This window comes from Entelurus aequoreus, linkage group LG24 (genome assembly GCF_033978785.1).
Source record: "Entelurus aequoreus isolate RoL-2023_Sb linkage group LG24, RoL_Eaeq_v1.1, whole genome shotgun sequence".
NCBI lineage: Eukaryota > Metazoa > Chordata > Actinopteri > Syngnathiformes > Syngnathidae > Entelurus > Entelurus aequoreus.
Window position 1 is genome coordinate 29072277 of NC_084754.1, and position 26085 is coordinate 29098361.

General features: G+C 39.0%; 1 protein-coding gene across 1 annotated transcript in view; it reads left to right on the top strand.

The window, feature by feature from the left end:
* The first annotated feature begins 2811 nt into the window (after positions 1 to 2811).
* tango6 (transport and golgi organization 6 homolog (Drosophila)) overlaps positions 2812 to 26085 on the top strand; it is a 41359-nt gene continuing 18085 nt past the window's right edge. The window contains exons 1-15 of the mRNA XM_062035440.1: positions 2812 to 3292; positions 5886 to 6544; positions 6819 to 6938; positions 14585 to 14732; positions 14859 to 14965; positions 15144 to 15306; positions 16215 to 16279; positions 16933 to 17045; positions 17118 to 17291; positions 17375 to 17501; positions 18704 to 18904; positions 19003 to 19146; positions 21040 to 21510; positions 23623 to 23680; positions 24405 to 24563. Of these exons, the coding sequence (XP_061891424.1) occupies positions 3241 to 3292; positions 5886 to 6544; positions 6819 to 6938; positions 14585 to 14732; positions 14859 to 14965; positions 15144 to 15306; positions 16215 to 16279; positions 16933 to 17045; positions 17118 to 17291; positions 17375 to 17501; positions 18704 to 18904; positions 19003 to 19146; positions 21040 to 21510; positions 23623 to 23680; positions 24405 to 24563 (2761 nt within the window). The 5' untranslated portion in view covers positions 2812 to 3240. The remainder of the gene's footprint in view (positions 3293 to 5885; positions 6545 to 6818; positions 6939 to 14584; positions 14733 to 14858; positions 14966 to 15143; positions 15307 to 16214; positions 16280 to 16932; positions 17046 to 17117; positions 17292 to 17374; positions 17502 to 18703; positions 18905 to 19002; positions 19147 to 21039; positions 21511 to 23622; positions 23681 to 24404; positions 24564 to 26085) is intronic.

Here is a 26085-nt window from a genome sequence, read left to right on the forward strand (position 1 = left end):
TGATTTGAATGAGAAATTATTCAAAAAGACAAAACAAAATGAGTCAAATCATAATTCAGGGATGGACACTTAAATGATTGACATTGCCTTGTTTAAGTTGCCCTATTAACAGAAGATGCCCTTTTTTCGCTCTCTTGCCTACATATAACTCCTGACACCACAATATAACCTGAATTATAGGTGCAATACTATTTTTATTACATAGAAAAATGACAATGTTGAGTTGACTGACAAGCTAAATCAGTGTATTTTTGTTTTGTTGTGTAATTATATTTTATACTGAAAGTTTGTAGTCTGCATTGCAACTGGGGCAAAACCCAAAACGGAGGCAGGCTAAAGGATGCTTGAGCAGCCAAATGAAATGCATTATGCTCTAATTAAGTTGAATTGTCCGTTAGTGTATAGCTTTTGGTCGCACACGTATACCCACTGTATACATGAAATAAGTATTTGACCCCTTGCTGATTTTGGAAGTCTACACCCTTACAAAAACATGACAATGTCATATTTTTATGGTAGGTTTATGTTAACAGAGAGAGTATATCAACCAACAATTCCTGAAAATGTATTTCATCCCACACCAACCAACAAGTATTCTGCCAATTAGGTTTTTGCCAACACCTGAATGCCTCAAATAAGGCTTGAGATAATGTGATGTAATCGTGTTCGCTATCCCCCCCTGTCACCCATGGAGGTGAGAAACACTGCAGCTGTTTCTCCGCCAAGGGTGAAACGTTTCGCCTCATCGAAGAGCTGATGAAAATGGCCATGTACCATAGAATCTTAGATGAAAACATCTGGGTAAAACACTAAAGATAGGTTGCAGATAGATGAGATCTAAAACGGGGAAACGAAGGGAGTGGATGAAAATGAAGACTGTTAGGATTCTGGAACGGCCCAACCAGTCTCTTGATCTCATCCCATAGAAAATATGGAGTCTTAAACTCCTTGGTACCAAGTGACAGCCTCAAAACAGTCAGGATTTGGAATGACAATGGTTTATTCACCAAATACTAAGTCATGGTTAGCTTAGGAATCAAATCAAATACATATTCTCTTTCTAACCTTAGTTTTCTTTGCTGGGATAACCCCCACCCCCTCACCCCCTCCTCCCTCCACACACACCCTACACCCACACATTCAGTCTCTGTTAAATAAACCTACTGTTAAAAAATCTGTTCATATATATAAGAGGGTACACTTAAAAATCCCCCCGCCCCCCAGGTCATACTATACAGAAGAAGTCAAGTCCATGTTTGAATATTTGCTCCAATTTTCTCTGGTGTTTGAAGATACTTCTTGTGCTCTATTGAATGTAGAGGAAAGGTGTGTTTGCCTCATATACTGTATCAGAGATTGTACTTAAAATATTTGAACCCATTAACTATATATTTTCAAGTCTTATTTTACAATTTTAATCATCCATTTTTTTGTAAATGCTCTGCATTATTTATAGCTTCTGTTTGTCAGTCTTTTCTCAGCCTCTGCATGTGGTACTCAGTGAACAAATGACAATTAAACTTTTAAGTGACCAAAAAGGTGTAACCACAATTTATGTACAGTACCTATTATATAAATCAAATAAATACACAGTATAATGTACTTTCTTCTAGAAATTGACTTGCACTCATGTATTTTTTTTTTTTTTGTCAATTTATGTATTTTTTCAAGGTTCTGAGAATTATTTTGTTTATCCATACACTAGATTTTCCAAAAATACAGAATTGAACGACAGCATCCTAAGAATAAAGACATCAGAAATCGTTGAAAAAACATTTGCAGGTGGAAACTAAGTAAGTATTGGTAACTAAGTACATAAGTAATGGAAGTTCCTACTTCCGTCAACACACCACCCACCCCTCTATTTATTAATGACATGAAACTTGCAGTTACAGTGTTATGACGCACAAATGATTGTCAAAAACGTCAAAGCAGTCCTGATTTGGAGTTATGAACAGAAATTACAGATTGTACATACCGGTAATCGTTTCTTTTTGTTACCTAATACTGAAAGCCAACCACTAATAATTGTCCCTGATACTTTCATAAAAAAGACATGATTTCACGAACATAATATACCTACATCGGTAAAGATAAACATTGATATTTTGAAGTTTCCAATCAGTTCTTGAACACAATATAGCTGCGTTTTGGCGTGTGAAACGTTTACGGAACGCCGCGGGTAACAAAACAGATACATTTGCTTATGCGGTTCATGCATCCATCCATACCGCTTGTCCCGTTCGGGGTTGCTGTCTTAACCCTAAATGTAACCGTTAAATATTATGTTGAATTGTATGTACGTAGCTATTTGCAACCATGGCTATAAAAGTGGCTTTTTAAAAATTTGTATTTGATTATTTTATTTTATTGTATTTTATTTTTTTTAACTTTTTTTTAAATGTTATAAACCTTTATGATGTTCAACATTTACAAACAAGTACAAAAACAGTACAATACAGCGTCAGAGGGTTGTAAACTCAATAACGCAACTAGAATGCAAAATATATATATGGGTTAATTTACACAAGTTCTGTAAATAGTCCCAATTTGGATCACAGCATCATAGTTTTCACAGCTTTTTGGTTGTTAGAGGTAGAAAGTGTTTTAAAGTAAAGTTCTAATTCTAGTTTAACTTCAAAGGCACAAAAAACAGGTCGGGTATTGAGAAACTTACATTTATGAATATAAAACTTAGCCAATAGTATAATGATGTTGCAAAGGTAAAATTCATTTTCAATTTTTTTCTCATACTGTTTTTTCTCAAACTGTGTATATCCAAATTAGGTGGCGACTTGTCCAGGGTGTACCCCACCTTCCGGCCGAATGCAGCTGAGATTTGGCTCCAGCACCCTCGCGACCCCGTAAGGGACAAGCGGTAGACAATGATGGATGGACATTTACAAAAGTGGGTTGTTTTTTATTTTATTGTTATTTTCTTTAGAAAAATCTTTATTTATAATGTTTAACATTTACAAACAAGCAAAGAAACAATAATAATCAAAACAAGTACAGAAACAGTACAAAAACAGAACAATACAGCGCCAGGGGCAAAAGAGAATGTTTTGTTGGTTTCCGACAAATAAAGTTGTCGCGAATGACGTCACTTCCGGTGACGCGCGGTTCTGCGATTGTCCCTAATGTGTTGCCGTAGTTTGTCCCTATGGCTTCCTCGTAGCGAAAAGCTAACACGCTTCTGACAGAAATGGCACACAAATAAGTTGTGTAATAATTAACAAGATGACTGCGGAAATAATTTCGCTTCTGAATGTGCTCACAAAACCTAGTAGTGGTAAGTGAATATCAATTTTCGCGACTTATTAAAGACACGGACACCTTTTGTGTCAACCAAACCCATCACAAGGATAGATAGAACGCACTTGTGAGGTTGGTTGCCATGGTGTTATTTTCATGGATTAAATGTGTTTTTAGTTAGCAAGGACCTCCAAAGACATGCACCTGGGGATAGGTTGATTGACAACACTAAATTGGCCCTAGTGTGTGAATGTGAGTGTGAATGTTGTCTGTCTATCTGTGTTGGCCCTGTGATGGGGTGGCGACTTGTCCAGGGTGTACCCCGCCTTCCTCCCGAATGCAGCTGAGATAGGCTCCAACACCCCCGCGACCTCGAAAGGGACAAGCGGTAGGAAATGGATGGATGGATGGAAGAAGGTGGACCTTAAATTTTAGTTGCCATTTTAACACAATGAGCAAGGCCAGCCTACTGGATGCGATACATGTGACGACCAACCCTAAATGGAATTGTTTGCTAGCATGAAGACTAACAACCTTGTCAAATGTGTTACGTAATATTAACCCAATCTAAAGCTTTCCCTTCACACTGTCGACGTATTTGTTTAATCTGGAGCCAGAAGATGTTTAAAGAGGACACGATGCATAAACTTAAAATCAGAAGTATTTATTCCCTATTGGATACAATTCTAATACAATTTGTCTGAGCACTATCTGTCCCTAGTAGCGTTCAACAGGGAGACTTACACAGGCCTGTCCGGACGCGCCCTTCCCCTCGCGCTCTTACAATATACATCACAATGTATGAATATGCAATGAGGTGTCTGCTTCCAGGCGTGGAATCTTCCTCTGATTTCTCCTTCCTGGACTCCGACTTCATATCTGTTGTTGTCCTTCAGACCTCGGTAAAGAAGCCATGTCAAAGGTGGCAAGAATGTGGGCGATAAGAGTGAATGTCCGTAGGCCTGAACTTGGACCCAGTTTCAACTGAAATTTAGAGGATATGATTAGTTGCACGGCCTATTCTAAGCATATCTATACTAAACATTTCTTAATCACTTCATCCTTCATTATCTTAACAATATCCCAACATAATCTCTCCCAACAACACTTTATAAGGGTAACACATGAATGAATGAATCAATTTAAGTGGACCCCGACTTAAACAAGTTGAAAAACGTATTCGGGTGTTACCATTTAGTGGTCAATTGTACGGAATATGTACTTCACTGTGCAACCTACTAATAAAAGTCTCAATCAATCAATCAACATTTCCTTCTCTATGTGATAAAGTATAACATGAGTGGTGTGGCAGCCTTTAGTTTGACCTCAATTAGTAAATCATGCTTTAATCCAGTGTTTTTCAACCACTGTGCCACACTGATCAGAATCAGAATCAGAAATACTTTATTAATCCCCGAGGGGAAATTAAAACTGTTAATTAAATTAAAATTGTGATGTGCCGTGAGATACAGTCTGGTATGCCGTGGGAGATTATCTAATTTCACCTATTTGGGCTAAAAAAAAATTGTGCAAACCAGTAATTATAGTCTGCAAATTATGTGTTGTTGAGTGTCGGTGGTGTCTAGAGCTTGGCAGAGTAACCGTGTAATACTCTTCCATATCAGTAGGTGGTAGCCGGTAGCTAATTGCTTTGTAGATGTCGGAAACAGCGGGAGGGAGCGTGCAGGTAAAAAGGTGTTTAATGCTTAAACCAAAAATAAACAAAAAGTGAGTGCCCCTAAGAAAAGGCATTGACGCTTAGGGAAGGCTATGCAGAACGAAACTAAAACTGAACTGGCTACAAAGTAAACAAAAACAGAATGCTGGACGACAGCAAAGACTTACTGTGGAGCAAAGATGGCGTCCACAATGTACATCCGAACAAGACAATCAATAATGTCCCCACAGAGAAGGATAAAAACAACTGAAATATTCTTGATTGCTAAAACAAAGTAGATGCGGGAAATATCGCTCAAAGGAAGATATGAAACTGCTACAGGAAAATACCAAAAAAAGAGAAAACCCACCAAAATAGGAGCACAAGACCAGAACTAAAACACTACATGCAGGAAAACAGCAAAAAATTCTAAATAAGTCATGGCGTGATGTGGCAGGTCGTGACAGTACACCTACTTTGAGACAAGAGCTATATTGATGCATCAATCAATCAATCAATGTTTATTTATATAGCCCTAAATCACAAGTGTCTGCATGGTTGATTATGGTTTAAAGTCATATCCAACAATTGCGACAACGCCTTTTTACTGTCAACTGAGTTTCGTTTTTTAATGATTTCTTCTGGTGGTGTGCCTCCGGATATTTTCAACGCAAAAAATGGACCTTGGTTGAAAAACACTGCTTTAATCAATTGTTTGTGTGTTGACATGCTGTTTATGTAATGCACACCATCTAGTGAGGCTGTGGTGATAGAATGTTTTGTAAGCCTCGCCCCCTGGTACCTTAAAAGCTGCACTGGACAATGAGTTGACAGCCCTGGGCCTTTAGCTCCTTGACTAGTGCTGCTCCACTTAACTCTCCATCAGTGGAGATGTGTGGCTGCCGGTTGGAGCACTGTTACACTTAGTTGGAAATACTGTATATTATGTGTAATGAAGGACTCTTTTGTGCAGAGGCATCCGGGCTTGATGCAAAGTTGTCGAAGGAAGAGGTGCTTCAAGCAGCACTGCTGGCCAACAGAGATGCTCTCTTGGAGCGGCTGCACAGTGACAGCAGCTTGACGGATGTGAGGCGTTTTAGAGAGGAGGTGCTGGCCGGGGCAAGATGGTTCTTAAATGACACCGAAGATGTGATGTGGTGCTTTGTCCAAGAGTGTCTCCTGTTGCTTCTCACCTTAGCACGCCACCTTTCTGCTGAACTTGAGCTTTTCAATCGAACACATTCTAGCCCTGCCACCAAACTACACACACCTGAGATGGCGCCACCCTTACCTCCAGATGTGCTCAGTGTCACCCAGCAGAAAACACTTGGCTCAGTTCTTCAGTTTGTGGTTTCTTTAGGGCTCTGCCCGTACTTGGCTCCCGGAGTAGGCGTACCTCTGGGTCACAGGTCAGCATTTGGTGCAATGCTGGAAAAAATGATATGCTCTCAAGCAGCTGCCGTGGCGCAACGCCGGCTCCAGACCACGACAAATGTCTTGTTGCAATGTGCTGAGCAGTCATCTCTCGCTACACTGGTTTTCACCCGGCACCTTGGAGATGTGATGGCCGCGCTCTGTCAGCTTGGTTACCAGCCACAGCTGTCCGAGGGGAGCACCACAAAGGATGTTAAGGTAGCACATCCTCATTTTCAATTTGCTCTATTACTTTATATTACACTTTACTCAGTACTGCGGTCGGTCACATTTTTATCTTAAAAATTCAGAAATAGTTTCAAGACCCTCAGTTCAATTATTTCATAATTATGTGTACACCGCCTTCCGCCCGAATGCAGCTGAGATAGGCTCCAGCACCCCCCGCAACCCTAAAAGGGACAAGCGGTAGAAAATGGATGGATGGATTGTCAAATTGTCCATGTGCATGTGATTAAAGGTTTTCTGATTATAGGAGCTCCATGAAGAGGAGGAACGCAGAAACTGCCAGGAGACTTTGAAATGTCTTTTGGGGAAAGTCTATCAGCCAGTTGTAATCAAAGAACTCCTCATATTACAAGGTGGAAACAAACAGGTAGGTGTGTCTGATATAAGTCATGACCTCAGTGACATTTTATGCCTGTATTGCAGAGGTTTTGTTTGTGAGATACAAATTGCCAGTTCCTTTTAAATAGTTATGTCGGAAAACAGTAATTTCAGTTCTAGTGTTCAATAAAACAGAACACAACCTGAGTAATATGCTGTGAAAATGCCCGTTTCATGTGATATATTTGGTAGTAGTAGTTATTTCATTAAGTATTTAAATCTGGTCTTAAGGTTGAATATTAGAATTTCACTTTTGCAAGTACAACTTTTTGTACTTATTTGAACTTCTGTTTTTCCCCAAATTAGCTATGCAATATACAGTGTATTTGTGTATACTGTATGTCATTTTTGGTTTTGCCTTCGGAGGGTTATACTGTAACTAGGGCTGCAGCTATTGATTATTTTAGTAATAGAGTAATCTGTGCATTAATTTGCATCTTTAATTTATGTACATGTGTCTGCTGGGAACGTCTAGCAGAGTCTCCTGTCAGAGAGATTTCAATTCCCGCCTCCGGAAGAACTTTGAACATGTCACGAGGGAGGCACTGGATATTGAGTCCGAGTGGACCATGTTCTGTGCCTCTATTGTTGAGGCGGCTGATTGGCGCTGTGGCCGCAAGGTGGTTGGTGCGTGTCGTGGCGGTAATCCTAGAACCCGCTGGTGGACACCAGCAGTGAGGGATGCCGTCAAGCTGAAGAAAGAGTCCTATTGGGTCCTTTTGGCTCATGGGACTCCAGAGGCAGTGGACAGGTACCGACAGGCCAAGCGAAGTGCGGCTTCAGCAAAAACTCGGACATGGGAGGAGTTTGGGGAAGCCATGGAAAATGACTTCCGGACGGCTTCGAAGCGATTCTGGTCCGCCATCCGCCGCCTTGGGGGGGAAACAGTGCACTGTCAACACCGTGTATGGTGGGGGTGGTGTGCTGCTGACCTCTACTGCTGCTATTGTGGATCGGTGGAGGGAATACTTCGAAGACCTCCTCAATACCACCAACACATCTTCCTGTGAGGAAGCAGTGCCTGGGGAATCTGTGGTGGGCTCTCTTATTTCTAGGGCTGAAGTTGCCAAGGTAGTTAAAAAGCTCCTCGGTGGCAAGGCCCCGGGGGTGGATGAGATCCGCCCGTAGTTCCTTAAGGCTCTGGATGCTGTGGGGCTGTCTTGGTTGACAAGACTCTGCAACATCGCGCGGACATCGGGGGCGGTACCTCTGGATTGGCAGACCGGGGTGGTGGTTCCTCTCTTTAAGAAGGGGAACCGGAGGGTGTGTTCCAACTATCGTGGGATCACACTCCTCAGCCTGCCCGGTAAGGTCTATTCAGGTGTACTGGAGAGAAAGCTATGCCGGATAGTCGAACCTCTGATCCAGGAGGAACAGTGTGGTTTTCGTCCTGGTCGTGGAACTGTAGACCAGCTCTATACTCTCGGCAGGGTCCTTGAGGGTGCACGGGAGTTTGCCCAACCAGTCTACATGTGCTTTGTGGACTTGGAGAAGGCATTCGACCATGTCTCCCGTGAAGTCTGGGGAGTGCTCAGAGAGTATGGGGTGTCGGACTATCTGATTGTGGCGGTCCGCTCCCTGTATGATCAGTGTCAGAGCTTGCTCCGCATTGCCGGCAGTAAGTCGAACCCGTTTCCAGTGAGGGTTGGACTCCGCCAAGGCTGCCCTTTGTCACCGATTCTGTTCATAACTTTTATGGACACAATTCCTAGGCGCAGTCAGGGTGTTGAGGGGATCCGGTTTGGTGGCTGCAGGATTAGGTCTCTGCTTTTTGCAGATGATGTGGTCCTGATGGCTTCAACTAGCCAGGATCTTCAGCTCTCACTGGATCGGTTCGCAGCCGAGTGTGAAGCGACTGGGATGAGAATCAGCACCTCCAAGTCAGAGTCCATGGTTCTCGCCCGGGAAAGGGTGGAGTGCCATCTCCAGGTTGGGGAGGAGATCTTGCCCCAAGTGGAGGAGTTCAAGTACCTAGGAGTCTTGCTCACGAGTGGGGGAAGAGTGGATCGTGAGATTGACAGGCGGATCAGTGCGGCGTCTTCAGTAATGCGGACGCTGTATCGATCCGTTGTGGTGAAGAAGGAGCTGAGCCGGAAGGGAAAGCTCTCAATTTACCGGTCGATCTACGTTCCCATCCTCACCTATGGTCATGAGCTTTGGGTTATGACCGAAAAGACAAGATCGCGGGTACAAGCGGCCGAAATGAGTTTCCTACGCCGGGTGGCGGGGCTCTCCCTTAGAGATAGGGTGAGAAGCTCTGTCATCCGGGAGGAGCTCAAAGTAAAGCCACTGTTCCTCCACATCGAGAGGAGCCAGATGAGGTGGTTCGGGCATCTGGCCAGGATGCCACTCGAACGCCTCCCTAGGGAGGTGTTTGGGGCATGTCTGACCGGCAGGAGGCCAAGGGGAAGACCCAGGACACGTTGGGAAGACTATGTCTCCCGGCTGGCCTGGGAACGCCTATGGATCCCCCGGGAGGAGCTGGAAGAAGTGGCTGGGGAGAGGGAAGTGTGGGCTTCTCTGCTTAGGCTGCTGCCCCCGCGACCCGACCTCGGATAAGCGGAAGAAAATGGATTGATGGATGGAATTTATGTACATTGATGCAGTTTTACATTTATTTTTGTTTCACTAAATAAGCATTTGTCACTCGCAACTTTCAAAAACAGTGTATTTGTAATAAGAAACAGTTAAATTAATTCCCATCACATTTATTAAATTATTGGAAATGTGTGCTTAACTGGAACATAAATGCCCTATATGAAAGGAGCTGGTTGAATCTCTTGTTGAGGTGGCTCGCTGCAGTCAGACACATTTTAGAACTGTTTGCATTACTTTTACAATAAATAAATCGATTATTGATTATTGACGTTTACTAATCAATTCTATAATTGTCCATATCCGAATTGCCATTGCATCTAAAAATCAATTATTTCCCCCACCTCTAATTAATTGAGTAATTGCATAAAACACACTTTAAAGCCTCAACATGTATTTTTGGGAAAATGGTTACAATAACAATTTTTCTGCTTGCCATAATTTTCATTCTTTTTTTCCAATAAATGCAGATCATCAACATAGAAATTGCACAAAATGTCTGCATTGATAAAAATATCAAAAAATCTCCGCTGTTCGCTGCCTCTCAGATTACAGACCCTGCACACCACCCACCGCTCTCGTGCGCTCTATTGAAGTGGCCATGCAGAAACTACCTGTATGTCCATATATTTACGTTTTCAGTCTGGATTTGATAGATTTTTATTAATTACAACGATTAATCAAATTCAATCAATTAATCTTGCAGTCCCAGGTATAACAATACCTGGGACAGAAGCTCGGTTTCATTTGTCAATGACAATTGACATTGCCATTTTCTCATTCTTAAGAGCAGGGGCCAGGAAGCTTTTTGAATGAGAGAGCCATGAAACCCTTATATTTTTAAAATGTATTTCCGTGAGAGCAATATATTTCGTAACACTAAATACAATTTACATGCATGCATTTTTAAGACCAACACTTTAAGTATAAGTCGACATTTTCCTTCATAACTACATTATATGAAGTGAACCAATTTCAAATCAAACTTTACCTTTTACTGCGGCGTGAGTCGAAGTGCTGCTTCACAATGGACCGTTTCATTGAGGAAATATCTATGCATATTAGACACACCACAGAACCTGCTCTATCCACAAAGGCAAATTCTCTGTCCATTTGTACATTCACCCCCATATTGCAGAAAGACGCATTTGTCCCTCCCAAAAAAATACATACAGCGGAGGTATACATGATTTTATTTTGAAAGCGCAACACAGCATCATGTGACTGACCGGCCTCAGCAGTGAGAGAAAGACGGAAAATAACAAGCTCTGAGGGCAACACTAGCAGGCGGTCTGTTTGGAATGTTGCCTTGAAAATTGCTTGTTCATAACGTCTTCCCAATTATATTCAAATTCATATTCAAACCATGTCTTTTGAGTTAAATCATCTTAATTTTGGCATGGCCCCTTGTCCATTATTTAATTGCTAACTTCATCAGTGTTACCAAGTAATGTTATCCTTTTCCAGGTAGCAATATGCCAACACCAAAAAAAAGAGTGAAACAGCAGCAAGACTTACTGTTATTTAAAAAAGAGTAGTCAGTCAGTGTAACGGTTACAATACAACATAAATACAACACCTAATTGTACTTGACCATTTATCAACATTAGATATGATGTACAATTATGTCTTGTGTTACTGTAGAATAACAGTGCATAGAATAGTGAGGCAGTTGAAGTAATGAAAGGCGGAGAGAGCTCTGGTGAAGTCATAAATGAGTGAAATATACTTAGCATGCTATTACTTTTTAAACAAACAATTGTATTTTAACCTGACAATAACTAATACAATCAGGAATGTAGAGATTGAAATGTCAAGTGGAGCTTCAGGGTGTAAGTAAGATTTCAAAATCTTTGTGATTGTAAGAAGAAAGGAGAACAGCTGATGACTGATAAGTGGATTTTTTTTAAAGATACAGTTTATTTGATTTAATAATTAAACATAACTTAAACAAAAGTGGCTTGTTGACCTTACAAGAGTTGGAAGAGACACTTCTGAGTGGAGAGATTTATGCTGCAGTCATTAAAAAATGCCCAGAATTGAACAGAAAGTTACTTTCAGTGCAGCTTTTAATGTTTCTCCTGACCTACTTATTAGCAGCAGTACAGAGATCCTTGGTAGATTTCCTGTAGAAGTGCGTAGATTCTTTTTGCAAGATGAAAGCCTGGTCAGGTTGCTTTTGGGTGTCTGTTTCATCTTCTGAGGCATAGAGAAGTTTGAGTGCCCTCCACAGGCTCAAAACAGACTTGTCATGTCCATCATGAAAAACCTGGTTTACTGGACAAAAAGTCAATTTGCAAGCAATTTGTGACAGGTGGAAAAAACATTTTGCTTCTTTTGCCTAAACCTATGTTTTTTTTAGTTCAGCACTTTAAGTTGTCAAAAAAACCCTAGCATGCGTCACCAGACCTACGGTGGCCGAGGATGGACGAACGACAATTCTCAGACAGACAACTTTTTCACATTCAACATTCCCTCTGTATATGAATAAGAGTTTTTCAACTGCCTGACGCTTTGTACTTAACTTGCTATCTACTGTACCCATTTTAAAATTGAGAGGATGTAAAATACAATATATTCAAGATGTTTTATTGACTGAGCTTATTTTTAATGCATCTAAATTATGCAAATATAATTTTATGTCTCTCTTTTTTAAAGGAAGAGTAAATGTAGATGTAAATACTGCACTATGTAAAGTTGTTTGAGTGTGTTTACTATCTGTACCTTGTTTGCTATAATATAAAAAAATACTTATATATATATATATATATATATATATATATATATATATATATATATATATATATACACACACACACACTACCGTTCAAAAGTTTGGGGTCACATTGAAATGTCCTTATTTTTGAAGGAAAAGCACTGTACTTTTCAATGAAGATAACTTCAAACTAGTCTTAACTTTAAAGAAATACACACTATACATTGCTAATGTGGTAAATGACTATTCTAGCTGCAAATGTCTGGTTTTTGGTGCAATATCTACATAGGTGTATAGAGGCCCATTTCCAGCAACTATCTCTCCAGTGTTCTAATGGTACAATGTGTTTGCTCATTGGCTCAGAAGGCTAGTTGATGATTAGAAAACCCTTGTGCAATCATGTTCACACATCTGAAAACAGTTTAGCTCGTTACAGAAGCTACAAAACTGACCTTCCTTTGAGCAGATTGAGTTTCTGGAGCATCACATTTGTGGGGTCAATTAAACGCTCAAAATGTCCAGAAAAAGATAACTTTCACCTGAAACGCGACAGTCTATTCTTGTTCTTAGAAATGAAGGCTATTCCACAAAATTGTTTGGGTGACCCCAAACTTCTGAACAGTAGTGTATATATTTATATATATATATGTGTTTATATATATATATATATATATATATATATATATATATATATATATATATATATATATATATATATATATATATATATATATATAAATATATATATATATATATATATATATATATATATATATATATATATATATATATATATATATATATATATATATATATATATATATAAATATATATATATATATATGCACGGTGGTAGAGGGGTTAGTGCATCTGCCTCACAATACGAAGGTCCTGGGTTTGATCCTGCACTCGGGATCTTTCTGTGTGGAGTTTGCATGTTCTCCCTGTGACTGCGTGGGTTCCCCCCGGGTACTCCGGCTTCCTCCCACCTCCAAAGACATGCACCTGGGGATAGGTTGATTGGCAACACTAAATGGTCCCTAGTGTGTGAATGTGAGTGTGAATGTTGTCAGTCTATCTGTGTTGGCCCTGCGATGAGGTGGCGTCTTGTCCAGGGTGTACCCCGCCTACCGCCCAAATGCAGCTGAGATAGGCTTCAGCGACCCCAAAAGGGACAAGCGGTAGAAAATGGATGGATGGATATATATATATATATATATATATATATATATATATATATATATATATATATATATATATACAGTATATACCGTATTTTTCGGAGTATAAGTCGCACCGGAGTACAAGTCGCACCTGCCGAAAATGCATAATAAAGAAGGAAAAAAAACATATATAAGTCGCACTGGAGTATAAGTCGCATTTTTTGGGGAAATTTATTTGATAAAACCCAACACCAAGAATAGACATTTGAAAGGCAATTTAAAATAAATAAAGAATAGTGATCAACAGGCTGAATAAGTGTACGTTATATGAGGCATAAATAACCAACTGAGAACGTGCCTGGTATGTTAACGTAACATATTATGGTAAGAGTCATTCAAATAACTATAACATGTAGAACATGCTATACGTTTACCAAACAATCTGTCACTCCTAATCGCTAAATCCCATTAAATCTTATACGTCTAGTCTCTTACATGAATGAGCTAAATAATATTGTTTGATATTTTACGGTAATGTGTCAATAATTTCACACCTAAGTCGCTCCTGAGTATAAGTCGCACCCCCGGCCAAACTATGAAAAAAACTGCGACTTATAGTCCGAAAAATACGGTATATATATTTATATATATATATATATATATATATATATATATATATATATATATATATATATATATATATATATATATATATATATATATATGCACATTTGAAAAACACTTTTTTTTGTTCTTCTTTGGACCTTAAACTCATTCCTACGCCCCTGGGCCTGTAGTCAATCAAACGGTAAGTAAAGGATTTATGGATTATACTGCATTAAGGCGCTGAAATGTATATACGAGCCAGATGCCGTCATCCACAGGTTACCTATCCCTGAGTATTGCTAGTCTTGTAATTCTGGCTTATTTTGAGATCATATCACAGCCAAGCACAGCACAAATCAACAAAAACAGAAATCCAAACTATTGCGCTGATGCTGGTACATAGTGTGGAAACTTGAAATCCAAATTCTTGCTGGGTGTAAACCTGTAAAATGTTTCATACTGATTTTAATAAACAAAGGGAACACCGTAGGATGTGTTATTTTGTTAATGGTATATGTTGCCATGTAATATAAATATTGTAATTCTCTCCAACAGTCTGGGACAGTAGGAAGCTCCAGTGGTTCCAAAGACAGAAGAACTCCGAGCTGGCTAAGGCGACTATGTGGTCATTTGCTCTCTGAGCGTCTGATGCAGCCGAATGGGGTTCGGGCTGTCATTAGGGCCATCCTGGAGGGAGGAACAGGTGAGCAAGTGTGGTACTGGGTGATGATGACATACATTTCCTGAGGGAACTCTCCTGAAGGAATCAATAAAGTACTATCTATCTATTGTCTCTTATCTTCGCTGTGATACTTCCCATGTCCTTAAGGGGGTGAGTCAGACTGGAGGAAATGTGACGGTATAGCCAGGATCCTGGCAGCATGCCCCCAGCAGTCCACATCAGCTGACACTTACTATAGGCAAATCTGTTCTCAGGTCAGTGACACACGCAAGCAGAAGCTAGCATTATGTAATTAAAATCATGTTTCATTTAGTCTGGGAGTTTAAGTAAGTGCACTGAACTACATCATAATTTTGGGTCAATTCTCATATTTAAGTTCATTATCATCTTTGGGTCTAATTTTTTGTATTTCATTGATGTGTGTTGGTGCAGATCCTGGATCTCCTGCACCTTAAAGGCAAGCTTACAGCCCAGCAGTTCCAGCGAGTGGCCACTAGGACGGTTCTGTACTTGTTGCAAGAGAAGCCCACTTTTGCTCAGCCATACTTTCTGGTTCCTCTGTTGAGTCCTCTCCATCGCTGCATTACTGCTGCTGGTTAGTCAACATCACGACACATTTGTATGTGAAATATCTTATACTCAATTCAGGATCATTACACTGTGTACAACAAAATATTTTTGCGAGGAAATTAATGCATTTCTATCGGATTTGCATTATGTCATCCCAGTAGTTGGTGGTTTGGGTTGGTCACTTAGTGACATACAATTTGAAATAACTCAAGAAAATAAGTATTTAGAAGAAAAATGGACCACAAAATAAATGTCCATTTTGACTGCATGAAACAAACTGATGTTGTTCTCCAAATGTCCTAAGTTTGCAGAATTTGAGTTATAATAGTTTCTTCTATGACTCATATGAGGTATTAATTTAGTGCAGTGGTTCTCAACCTTTTTTCACCAAGTACTACCTCAGAAAACACTAGGCTCTGTAAGTACTACCAAAATGACTAATAGTAAAATACAATACTGGAGTAGGCCTAAGTACTCATTAAATACAAGTCAAATGTTTTATTTAGCAAGTATATTGTAACATTACACACAGTTTGAACAGTAAAACTGTTTGAATATAGGAAGATAAAACTGTTGTATTAGAATGTTTAAGTCATTTTTTGGCGTACCACGAGATCGAGCCCGTGTACCACTAGTGGTACCTGTACCGCAGTTTAAGAATCACTGATTTAGTGATTATGTTATGTACAAGGAGTACAACTGTAAATACTTCATAATTGGTTGATGTTTTTCTGATAAGATACATTGTTGCTTCAACTATGCCTATTCATTTTTAGCGGAAAGGAAATCCAAGTTGCCGAGGGTTGCTGTACCACACTAGACCAGATACATCTTCTACTGGGGCGCATTCTTCTTAAAAATAGAATGGAGTTGTTGTTTTTTAAGAAGTCAGATGACAATAAAACTGAAGAGTGGCGCCTTTGTGTTTTTCAGATGTTAACTGCCAAGTTGTTGTGGAGGAATGGGAGCTGATGCAATGTGTGGAGGACATCAACAAGGTATGCAATGTCTGTATAAATTGAATAACAATATTTTTTTATGTGATTAATCACACTTTTGAATTTGGGTTAATTGTGATTAATCACAGCAAATTAGTGGCGTACATAATTTTAACTCACCTGAAAAAAGACCACCATTTTTTGACAAAAATGCAATTTTATTGCTAGAATGACAAATAGTTATTGGTATTTTATTTTTTTGTTTAAATTTACATTATTTATTTGCTCAAAACTGGGTAACTGTATTATTTAATGTCCGGTTGGGATTTATTTTGAAGTGAAATTTTCCAGTGAGCACACCAGTCAGTCTCCTCACTCAACTTATGCATTGATTTGATCACTGAAGGCATAACAACCCATGCCGCCTTTCAGGTAAGCATGTGCTATTAAGGTTAAGGAGCATGTGGGGTCAAAATATATTGTGTGATTAATTTTCGCATATACATGAACCATGCAGCCATTTTTTGTGATTAATCACATTAGTTAATTTATTTTTCACTGCTCTAATTTAAACAAATATACCTTTCACCTTAGTATGTTGATCAAACATCCAGACACATGCCCTTTAGAAGAAGAAACTGGTTTTATATGTGTTACTGTTTTAGTTGGAGTTAAACCAAGTATTTCTTAAGTGTCTTTTTTTTTATGGTCAGATCTGGGTGGTGGGCAACATGCCGTCAACCCTCCTCCTCAAAGCGTTAGAAGAAGTTCTACCTGTTGTCTTCACACTCTTCTGTTTCACCAAGCAGAACGTCTCCAACCTACGGTACTTTTTGTCTCTTCAGTCATTTGTGGTAAAATGCATTCATTAAACATGTGTCTTGTTTCTTCTCTACAGAGTGCCATGTCAGGATATTTTGCTGTGGTATCTCAGCCACATGGAGAGCTCCACAGCACTATCAGTACTCAGGCAACTCTCAGGTCTTCAGGCGCATGCTGAAGTAGCAGCAGGTTTTAGTTTCACCCCTGGCAGCTGTGGTGGAGTCCAACTTAGTTGCAGAGATGACTGCAGGTGTTGGACCCACTCTAAAGTATTGCTTTGCCAAAAAAACCTTGATAGAAATCTTAAACAATAGTTTTTCTTTGTTTGGTCAGCGATGAAGATAACGCTTTGTATGAGAAGCTGTCTGGAGAGCAATGGAGGTTGGAGTGTCTAACGGACCTGTTGGCTCAACTCAAAGATAGTGATGTGCCTGGAGACTTCTTCCTGGACTTGTTACAGGTGAGCAATTAAGATTTTCTTTATTACATTTTTTTATAAATCCAACTCTAGACATTTGTTTACCGTATTTTTCGGAGTATAAGTCGCACCGGAGTATAAGTCGCACCTGCCGAAAATGCATAATAGAGAAGGAAAAAACATATAAGTCGCATTGGAGCCCGGCCAAACTATGAAAAAAAACTGCGATTTATAGTCCGAAAAATACGGTACATGTTTATTTATACATTTTTTAAATACCACCTTAAAATGCATTTTGAGGGCTCTAAATCAAGGAAAAACCAATTAAATAGTGTGAATTAGGCATATTCAACTAAATTGTTTTGGGGGACACATTTCTAGAAAGCTATAGACCAGGAGGCAGGACTTCCCCCTTCACTGTTAGACCAACCTCTACAGTAGACATTTGATTTTGGTTTATTTATTTTGTCAGAGTTACAGGAGCACTCTGCTCTTTGGTTTTCTGCTAGCTAGTCAGAGATCATCTCTGTGACAACACTAGTGTTGTTAAGAATCTGCTACAAAAATGTAAAACTTTTTGAGTTTTTTGAGTTGAACTCGCGGGCCACCAGTTGAAAAGCCCAAAAATTGAAAAAGAGAGAACCTGAGGAACTTCAACAAATGACGACTGGATGCATCTGAAGTAACAAGCTACAGCAACATTTTAGTTACATAAATTACATTACCAGAAAAATTGTAACTGCCTAAAAGGAGACGACCTAAAATGGTGCCTTTCGGAACACATCAGGTATGCAAATCCCAAGTTTCGACCCCAGTGTTCTATGTTTGTTAGAAAGATTACAATTTAAATGCAAGGACCTGCCATTGTGTTACAAGTGGTCCAAGTTTGTCTATATAACAGGAGCACTGTAATATTTTTAGGAATTTGCTGCAAAAATCCCCAAAGTTTTGAACTGAACTGGTGTCATACCCGGGCCGGATTTGGTCCCAGGTCAGCCAGTTGAATAGCTCTGGTGTAAATAGACTTTACACACTAGTAATATCATTCTGTTTATTAGCTTTAAAATCGTTAGGGGTGAATATGTAAATTCTGTATATAAAGAACATATCTGACCCTTGTCAAAATGTTTTCATTAAATTTAATGTTGTTGTCCTTGTCAGGATTTCGCAAAACTTGAAATGTATTTTAAAAATACTCTTGCTATTTTAGGATCGCTGTTTATAAGAGGTGGTGTTCTGTTCAGGAGTTAACCAGGTGGACAACAGTAGCAGCAGAAGAAGAGGAGGAAGATGGACAACAGTTAAACATATCAGCCATGACGCTCCTGGAGGCGGAGCAGCAGGGCTGCGTCGCAAGGCAAGCCTACACACTTGCTTTGCTTCAAGTGCTGGCAATAATGGTGGAGACCCTGCAGCATACTGTGCTGTTGAAAAAAAACATACAGGTTTGTATAGTGTCACGTGACACATTTAAGAGGTTATTTACCTCGTACGAAAATGCTAGTTACTGTATTTCCTTGTGTGTCAATGTTTTTATCTCCAGGTAGTCGGCTTTATAGTATCCCTGCTTGAAAGGGCTTGCATTGGTCTGGATCAGACTAGTTGTCTCAGTATTGGAAAACCAATAGAGAGCCAAACACTGACTATGGGGATGGGACTGGTGGCTACTCTGCTATCTGAACCACAGGTACTCAGTTCTATATTTACCTTATCCATGTCAGTCACAGGGAAAAATGTTTAAAATGTTCCGATCTTTACCGCAACTGTGTCCCAGTATTTACATGACTAAAGATTGTACTTACATGAAAGATTCCTTCAAAAATGATGCATGCTGAGGGAGACACGGTTACATTTTCGGATTTCTTGTTACACACATGAAGAGTGCATGAATTCCAGCTGAGTGCAGGATATATTACCAGAACACTGGCAAGAATTTGAGAGCAAGTTCCAAGCAACCCGTTGTCTCAGTGCAGAGCCACTTCCATTACTAATTTTAAGCCTCCATGGAGGAAAACAAACCAGTTTTTTAAAATGTAGACACTATTCTCACTGCAGGACTCGAGGACGAGGAATGGCTAAGCATGTTGCATACCAAGCTGGACAACACAAGAAGCAATGCTAACTGCTAAAGCTTCAATGTAAAGTAGGGGTGATTGATCCAAGCATACTATCAAAACATAGTATAGTATCAGTATATATATATAAACAATACTAAAGGTTTTAGGTCTTTTTTGCATTATTAATATTAGAAAATAATTATTTGGCGTTGTTTTTGTATTTTTTACAAACTCAAGGAGTACGTCCCTGGATACAGGAAGCCTTTGACGGCAAACCCAAATTATTTAAATGGTAGCCAATTGTAGTTTTTCCTTTTGTTTAGTTATTGTTCATTCTCCACTTTATTTTTCCTCAAATAGTATGTAGCATTTAAATACTATAAATTTAAAGTCATCTGATTTACAACAAAACTAAAAAAAATTAAATTAAATGAAATAAGTTTTATAAAAAACAGATAATTTTGTTTGTCATGGTCTGAGAGTCCATCCATCCGTCCATTTCATACTGCTTGTTCCTTACGGGGTCGTGGGGGATGCTGGAGCCTATCTCGGCTGCATTTAGGCGGAAGGCGGTGTACACCCTGGACAAGTCGCCCCGTCATTGCAGGGCCAACACAGATAAACAACATTCACACTTGGTCTGAGAGTCTTTCAGGTGAATTTTGGCAAACTTTTACGAAGGAATAGTTACCGTTTGGCCTCTATACCATATAGGCCTGATTGGTGGATTGCTTCAGAGATGGTTGTCCTTCTCTAAGGTTCTCCTCTCTCCTCAGTCGGGTTCTTTTTCATCTCGCTGTCTAGGACCCTTCGTCCCTTATCGCTCAGTTCAGATGGCTGGCCATCTCTAGGAAGATTAATGGTGGTTCCAAACTTCTTCCATTTACGGATGATGGAGGACACTCTGCTCCTTGGGTCTTTCAAAGCAACAAATATTTTTTTTGTATCCTTCCCCAGATTTGTGCCTTGAGACAAACCTATCTCGGAGGTCTACAGACAATTTATTTGACTTAATTCTTGGTTTGTGCTCTGTCATGCACTGTCAAGTCAAGTGAGGGACCTTATATATAGACAGGTGTGTGTCTTTCCAAATCAAGTCCAACCAACTGAATTTACCAACAGGTGGACTTGAATTAAGCTCGAGGAACATCTCATTGATGATCAGTTGAAACAATTTTTCTCATGAGCCCACTTTTGAGCTTCATGGCAAAAGCTGTAAATATTTATGTAAATGTGATTTCTTGTTTTTTTATTTTTAATAAATATAAAAAAATAAATAAAATTAAAAAAAAACTCTTCACACTGTCATTACACCCCCTGTGGCCCTGAGAGGGACAAGCTGTAGAATATGGATGAATGGATTATGGGGTATTGTGTGCAGAATTTTAAGGACAAAAATTAATTTATTAAATTTTGGATAATAAGGCAGTAACTTAACAAAATGTGGAAAAAGTGAAGCGTTGTGAATCCTTTCCGGATGCACTGTACCTAACATCATCTTCTTTTTTCAATACTAACCACAGCTCAGCGTGGAGCTCTATTCCTCCATGTCAAGGCTGCTCCAGCCACTGGGAACTCTATCCCAGAAACACCCAGAGCTTTTCATCCAAGAGCTGGCCTCCAACTTAAGAGCTGTCATTGCTACCCAGGGTGCTTACCGTCCAGATAACCTCTCTACTCGTGCTGCTCCAGGCTCCAAAGACAGTGGGATGTCATCAAAGGACAACTACATGCCCAATAATAAGACAGAAACAAAGGAATCACAGACTCTTTCTGTCAACCACGTGCACAAAAATTCTGTTACCAGACAATCAGCATCCTTTGGGGACTCTGTGACAAGTCAAATTTCACATCCCTCGAAGAGATTTTCTGATTGGTTACTAGAGGCGTGTGACCCTGACATTCCAACCAAAGCATTTGCTCTAAGGACTTTAACCCAAAAGGTGCAAAGCAACGATCCAGAGACTCTACAAGACGTGGAGAGAGTCCTTATTGTAAGTTTTTTTTTAATTCTTTGTTTTCTGACATTTTTAAGAACATAATTGCAAAATTTAAACAGCCCTTTACAGTATGTCATTAAGGGAACCGTCAACACTTAATTTAGGTGTTGGCTCTGTTCACTCTGAATAATACTTATCATTTTAATTATATTATTAATAATGGTAATTATATGTTTTATTTGAACAGTGGGGCAGTATGATGGAAATGTTTAGCATATCTCTGGATTTTCATTCTTGTCCCCAGCAAGGGGTTTTAATTCAGGTACTGCAGCGCCTCCCACAGTCCAAAAACATGCATGTTAAGTTAATTGGAAACTCTAAATTGCCCATAGATGTCAATGAAAGTGAATGGTTATTGTCCTACATGTGCCTTGTGATTGACTAGTGACTGGTTCAGGGTGTGCATCCCCTCTTGTCCCAAGTCGCTTGAACCCTGCACTCTGTCTCTCCCTGTTCGATTCTTGGTCCTATGAGGTTGTAATATACTGAACAAAAATATAAACGCAACAATTTTGCTTTCACTCCCATTTTTCATGAGTTGAACTAAAAAATCTAAATGTACACAACATACCTATTCCTCTCAAATATTGTTCACAAATCTGTCTAAATCTGTATTGGTGAGCATTTCTTCTTTGCCAAAATAATCTATCCCACCTCACAGGTGTGACATACAGTATCAAGATGCTGTTTAAACAGCATGATCATTGCACAGGTGTGCCTTAGGCTGCCCACAATTAAAGGCCACTCTGAAATGTGCGAGTACATTGACTACATTGTTAGCGGACTTTTTATGTATTTTTTTATTTACGACTTAGAATGCATAAAAAAAGAGACCTTTGTGTTCACGTTTTATATAGGGATTGTGAATGATAGACAACACATCTCTCTAATTATTGCGTATTTCCAATATGATTGATCTGATACTATGGTCAGAGTGCAGAAGTGTTACTACAGTGACGTCAATCTACAGAAATTACAGAAGACGTTCAGGGCGGAATATTCAAAATGGTTGACAGAATTTGTGACAATTTGTGATGTTTAGACGGTATTTTCACATACTTTGTGGATTGTAAATACAATTGGATATGGTTAAATGGGTACAATGAAACGCAATTAAGCATATAAAGTCAACTTGTTTTTTGACTCTACTGGTACTTTAAAGAGCGAAGACAGCAATATGCAATGTGGCAGTGGAGTATGACTGAGCGACAACAGACCTGATTATGGAAGTATTTGTCGGTAAGAATGAGAATTTTAAACGTGCTGCATTGTGGAATGTATAGTGGCTAGAGGAGGTACTGGAGGTCAGGGATAGCACAGACTCTGGCATGAGGAGGGAGACTAGTATTTTGGATGAGAGATTTGCCCCTGATTTTCAAATGTAGTCGCTGAGGTAAAGTAAGGTGTACATTTATTATGAGTGAAGTAGATTGTAGTGATGGCCTGTTTTTCTCTTAAAACTATGTTACTATAGTATTTTAACAGTGCCAATTTATTTGATGTTAACTTAGTCAAAAATGTACAAGATATACTGACGCTATAATGTGCAAGACATGCTGCCTTCTCCCAAAATGTGATATCCACATTAGATTCAGTTCAGTATCACAACTTCACAAGCTGCACGAACATGTGTTTGGTGCTGCATGTTTTTTTACATGGCCTTCTGGAACATGTGAATAGTAAATGAAGCACTTGAAACTGCTCTGCTGTGGGGCAAGGTGCTGTTATCTAGGGACTTGTTAGGTGGCTTGAACACAAAAAGAGTGATTCATCTAACATTCTCTGTGTCCTCTTTGTCTGCACATTGGAAATCTGTTCACTGTCTATCAGTAGGAAACCCCCTATATTGATTTTTCCTGCGTTTGTCATATTACGGGGAAGGTTTTTCCATATCACAAGCCAAGGGTCCCTTTATACTTGGTGGTGCATGTTGAAATATTCCCTTTGATAGCCCTGGATAGTGTTTTTAACGTTGTCATAGTAGTATTGTATTAATCCCTTTGAATTTGATGTCTGTCATGCAATAAAGTAAAATATCTATTCGTAATAAATTCCCTTGTGCACAGTTTTTGATTATTAATAAAACTATGATATTATGTACTCTAGCTCTTCCTTGAAAACTTGGAACATGAGGAGTCTTTCATCTACCTGTCAGCTATTCAAGGTAACACTGCACAATTATTCCGCTGTTTTGTGTATTATACTTATTTTTAAAATGTACAAACTTTAAAAAGATGACCAATTAATATATATGTAGTGACTTTTTGTAATATTGCATCTATTTAGCTATTTCAATTGGATTTGAGGTTTTTTTTTGCTAACAAATGCTAAGTTTGTACACTTGGAGCCTGATTTACTAAAGGTTTGCGTGTTCTTAATCACATTCAAACCTGATAATACACGCAAAGCTGATCTAAAAATCGTGTGTGGATCGTGTCTGTTAAGTGAGCAGAATAAGGCGTGCAATCCATTTTGCGTCTGTCTTCATTAATATGCAAAATATATGCTGATCATCAAAACACCCACAATACTTGGATAAGATGCAAATATAATTATTTAGCGTGCGCAATGTTATTTATCGGCACTCATCACCGTTTTGTCAGCACTATTTTGCATTTAAATAAGGCGGAATGCACCAGTTTTCAATTGCACATGCAGTGTTAGTCGAACACACGCAACACGACCACTCATAGTACACGCTATTTTATTATTTGCACACGCTGTTAGCGCGTGCTACCTGATCTTATTAAATCAGGCCCAAAGTAAATTATTGAATTGACAGTGAGAATTGCATTGTTTTGAGTGCAATTGTAGATATTGTTATAATACCAGACGTTGTATATTAATAACTCTTGAGGATCTGAGTACTGAATGTATTCTCCCTGCAGGACTTTCTTCTTTGGCTGATTCCTACCCTGAAAGGATCCTTAAAAGACTCCTGAGAGACTTTCAACATGGTCCTTCACTCTCGACCTCCAACAAGTATCAGTCCTTGGAGTTTCGCCTAAAAATGGGCGAAGTCTTAATGAGGGCAAGCAGAGCTATGGGTGAGCTACTTTATTCAATATTTTTCATCAAAACTTTCATCCGTATATTAGCGCCAATAATTACATATGGTATTTTTGAAGAATTAAATTGTACATATAATGTGAAAACATAATTTTTCAAGGATGTATTGCAGCCGTTACTGTGCATTTTTACAGAAACTCACCTACTATTCTGACACTACCTGAAGCAAATCCACAGAATTTGAGACTTTTCTGTTTGAAATAACCTAACTCAATTATTATAATTCATCATTAAATATACTAGGGTTGTCTTAAAATAGTCGAAGATTCGACAATTCGATTTGGAGGAGTCTAATTCGAATATCAACCTCACAGTCAAATCGTCTGCTATTAACCCCCTCTCTTCCCTCTGTGGGAGGAAGGCAATTTCGTATAGCAGGTGTGTTGTGAGGCTAGATCGATTGTGTTTATCATGTCTTCTTTATATAAAAAGACTCATGATAACTGACAAATATTTTTTAAAGTATAAGAGACATTTCATATCTGCTTACAATTTTGCCTGTCAGAGCACTGTTGCGGCTTCCTGGTGTGACGTCACGTAAACAACTAGCTGTATTTTGGCCTTTTATAATTATAATTATTAACTTTAGGAAATTCACTGTGTAAGACAAGTGTTAGAGCCCATCCCAGAGTCTTGTATAGAAAGAGTATGGCCGACTAAACAAGAGCAGCTGTGTCCGGAAGCATGCAGTTTCAGTCATTCTGACATTAGTTTTCCTGAAGAACTCAACCAAAATAATAAGTCTAAATATAGTTCGAAATATAATCCAGCTCATTCATTTACAATAAAACATGATTTTATTTTGTCAAAGTGTAATATTGAGGCCATATTTGAGGCACTTTGCTGCTACATGCAGCGTTGTGTAACCAGCAGGCTATATACCGGTAATACGTACCGGACGGCGCAAGAAACGTAAAAAAAATAAGCAGAACGACCAAACAAAAATAACGTATTTTCCTCATTTTGCTAAAATTTTCATTAGCTTTGGACCAAAAATCACGGAGAAATGATGATTTATGTGTGAAGTCAACTGTGGTGGATGCCTCCAATGTATTGTTTGTAATCATATGCATGTGCTTTATGACTTAGACAAACTTCATTGATCCACTATCTATTATTACATCCAAAATTTGGTTTATTTTACTATTTCAATGTCTACTCCGTCTATTTGTATTTGTGTTTGACTTTTTCTTCTGCTGTTACCGAACAGCATTATCTTAGTTTTACTTAGATTCAAGGACTGTCCGTGTTTGTCACACCATTTCTTAAATTTTTTAGTATTTGTTTTAGCTTTTGTGTGTTCTTTCCTGAACAAAACGCAGATGTTATGTTGCTTTTACCTGTGGCAGTGTTGACGACGAACCTTAACTTCCCATACTTGTCTACTTTTCTGGTTTGAGTTTGAGTTTGAGTTTGAGTTTATTTCGAACATGCAAGCATACAACATGATACATCACAATTTCCAGTTTCTCTTTTCAACATGTTCGAAAAGGAGTAGGA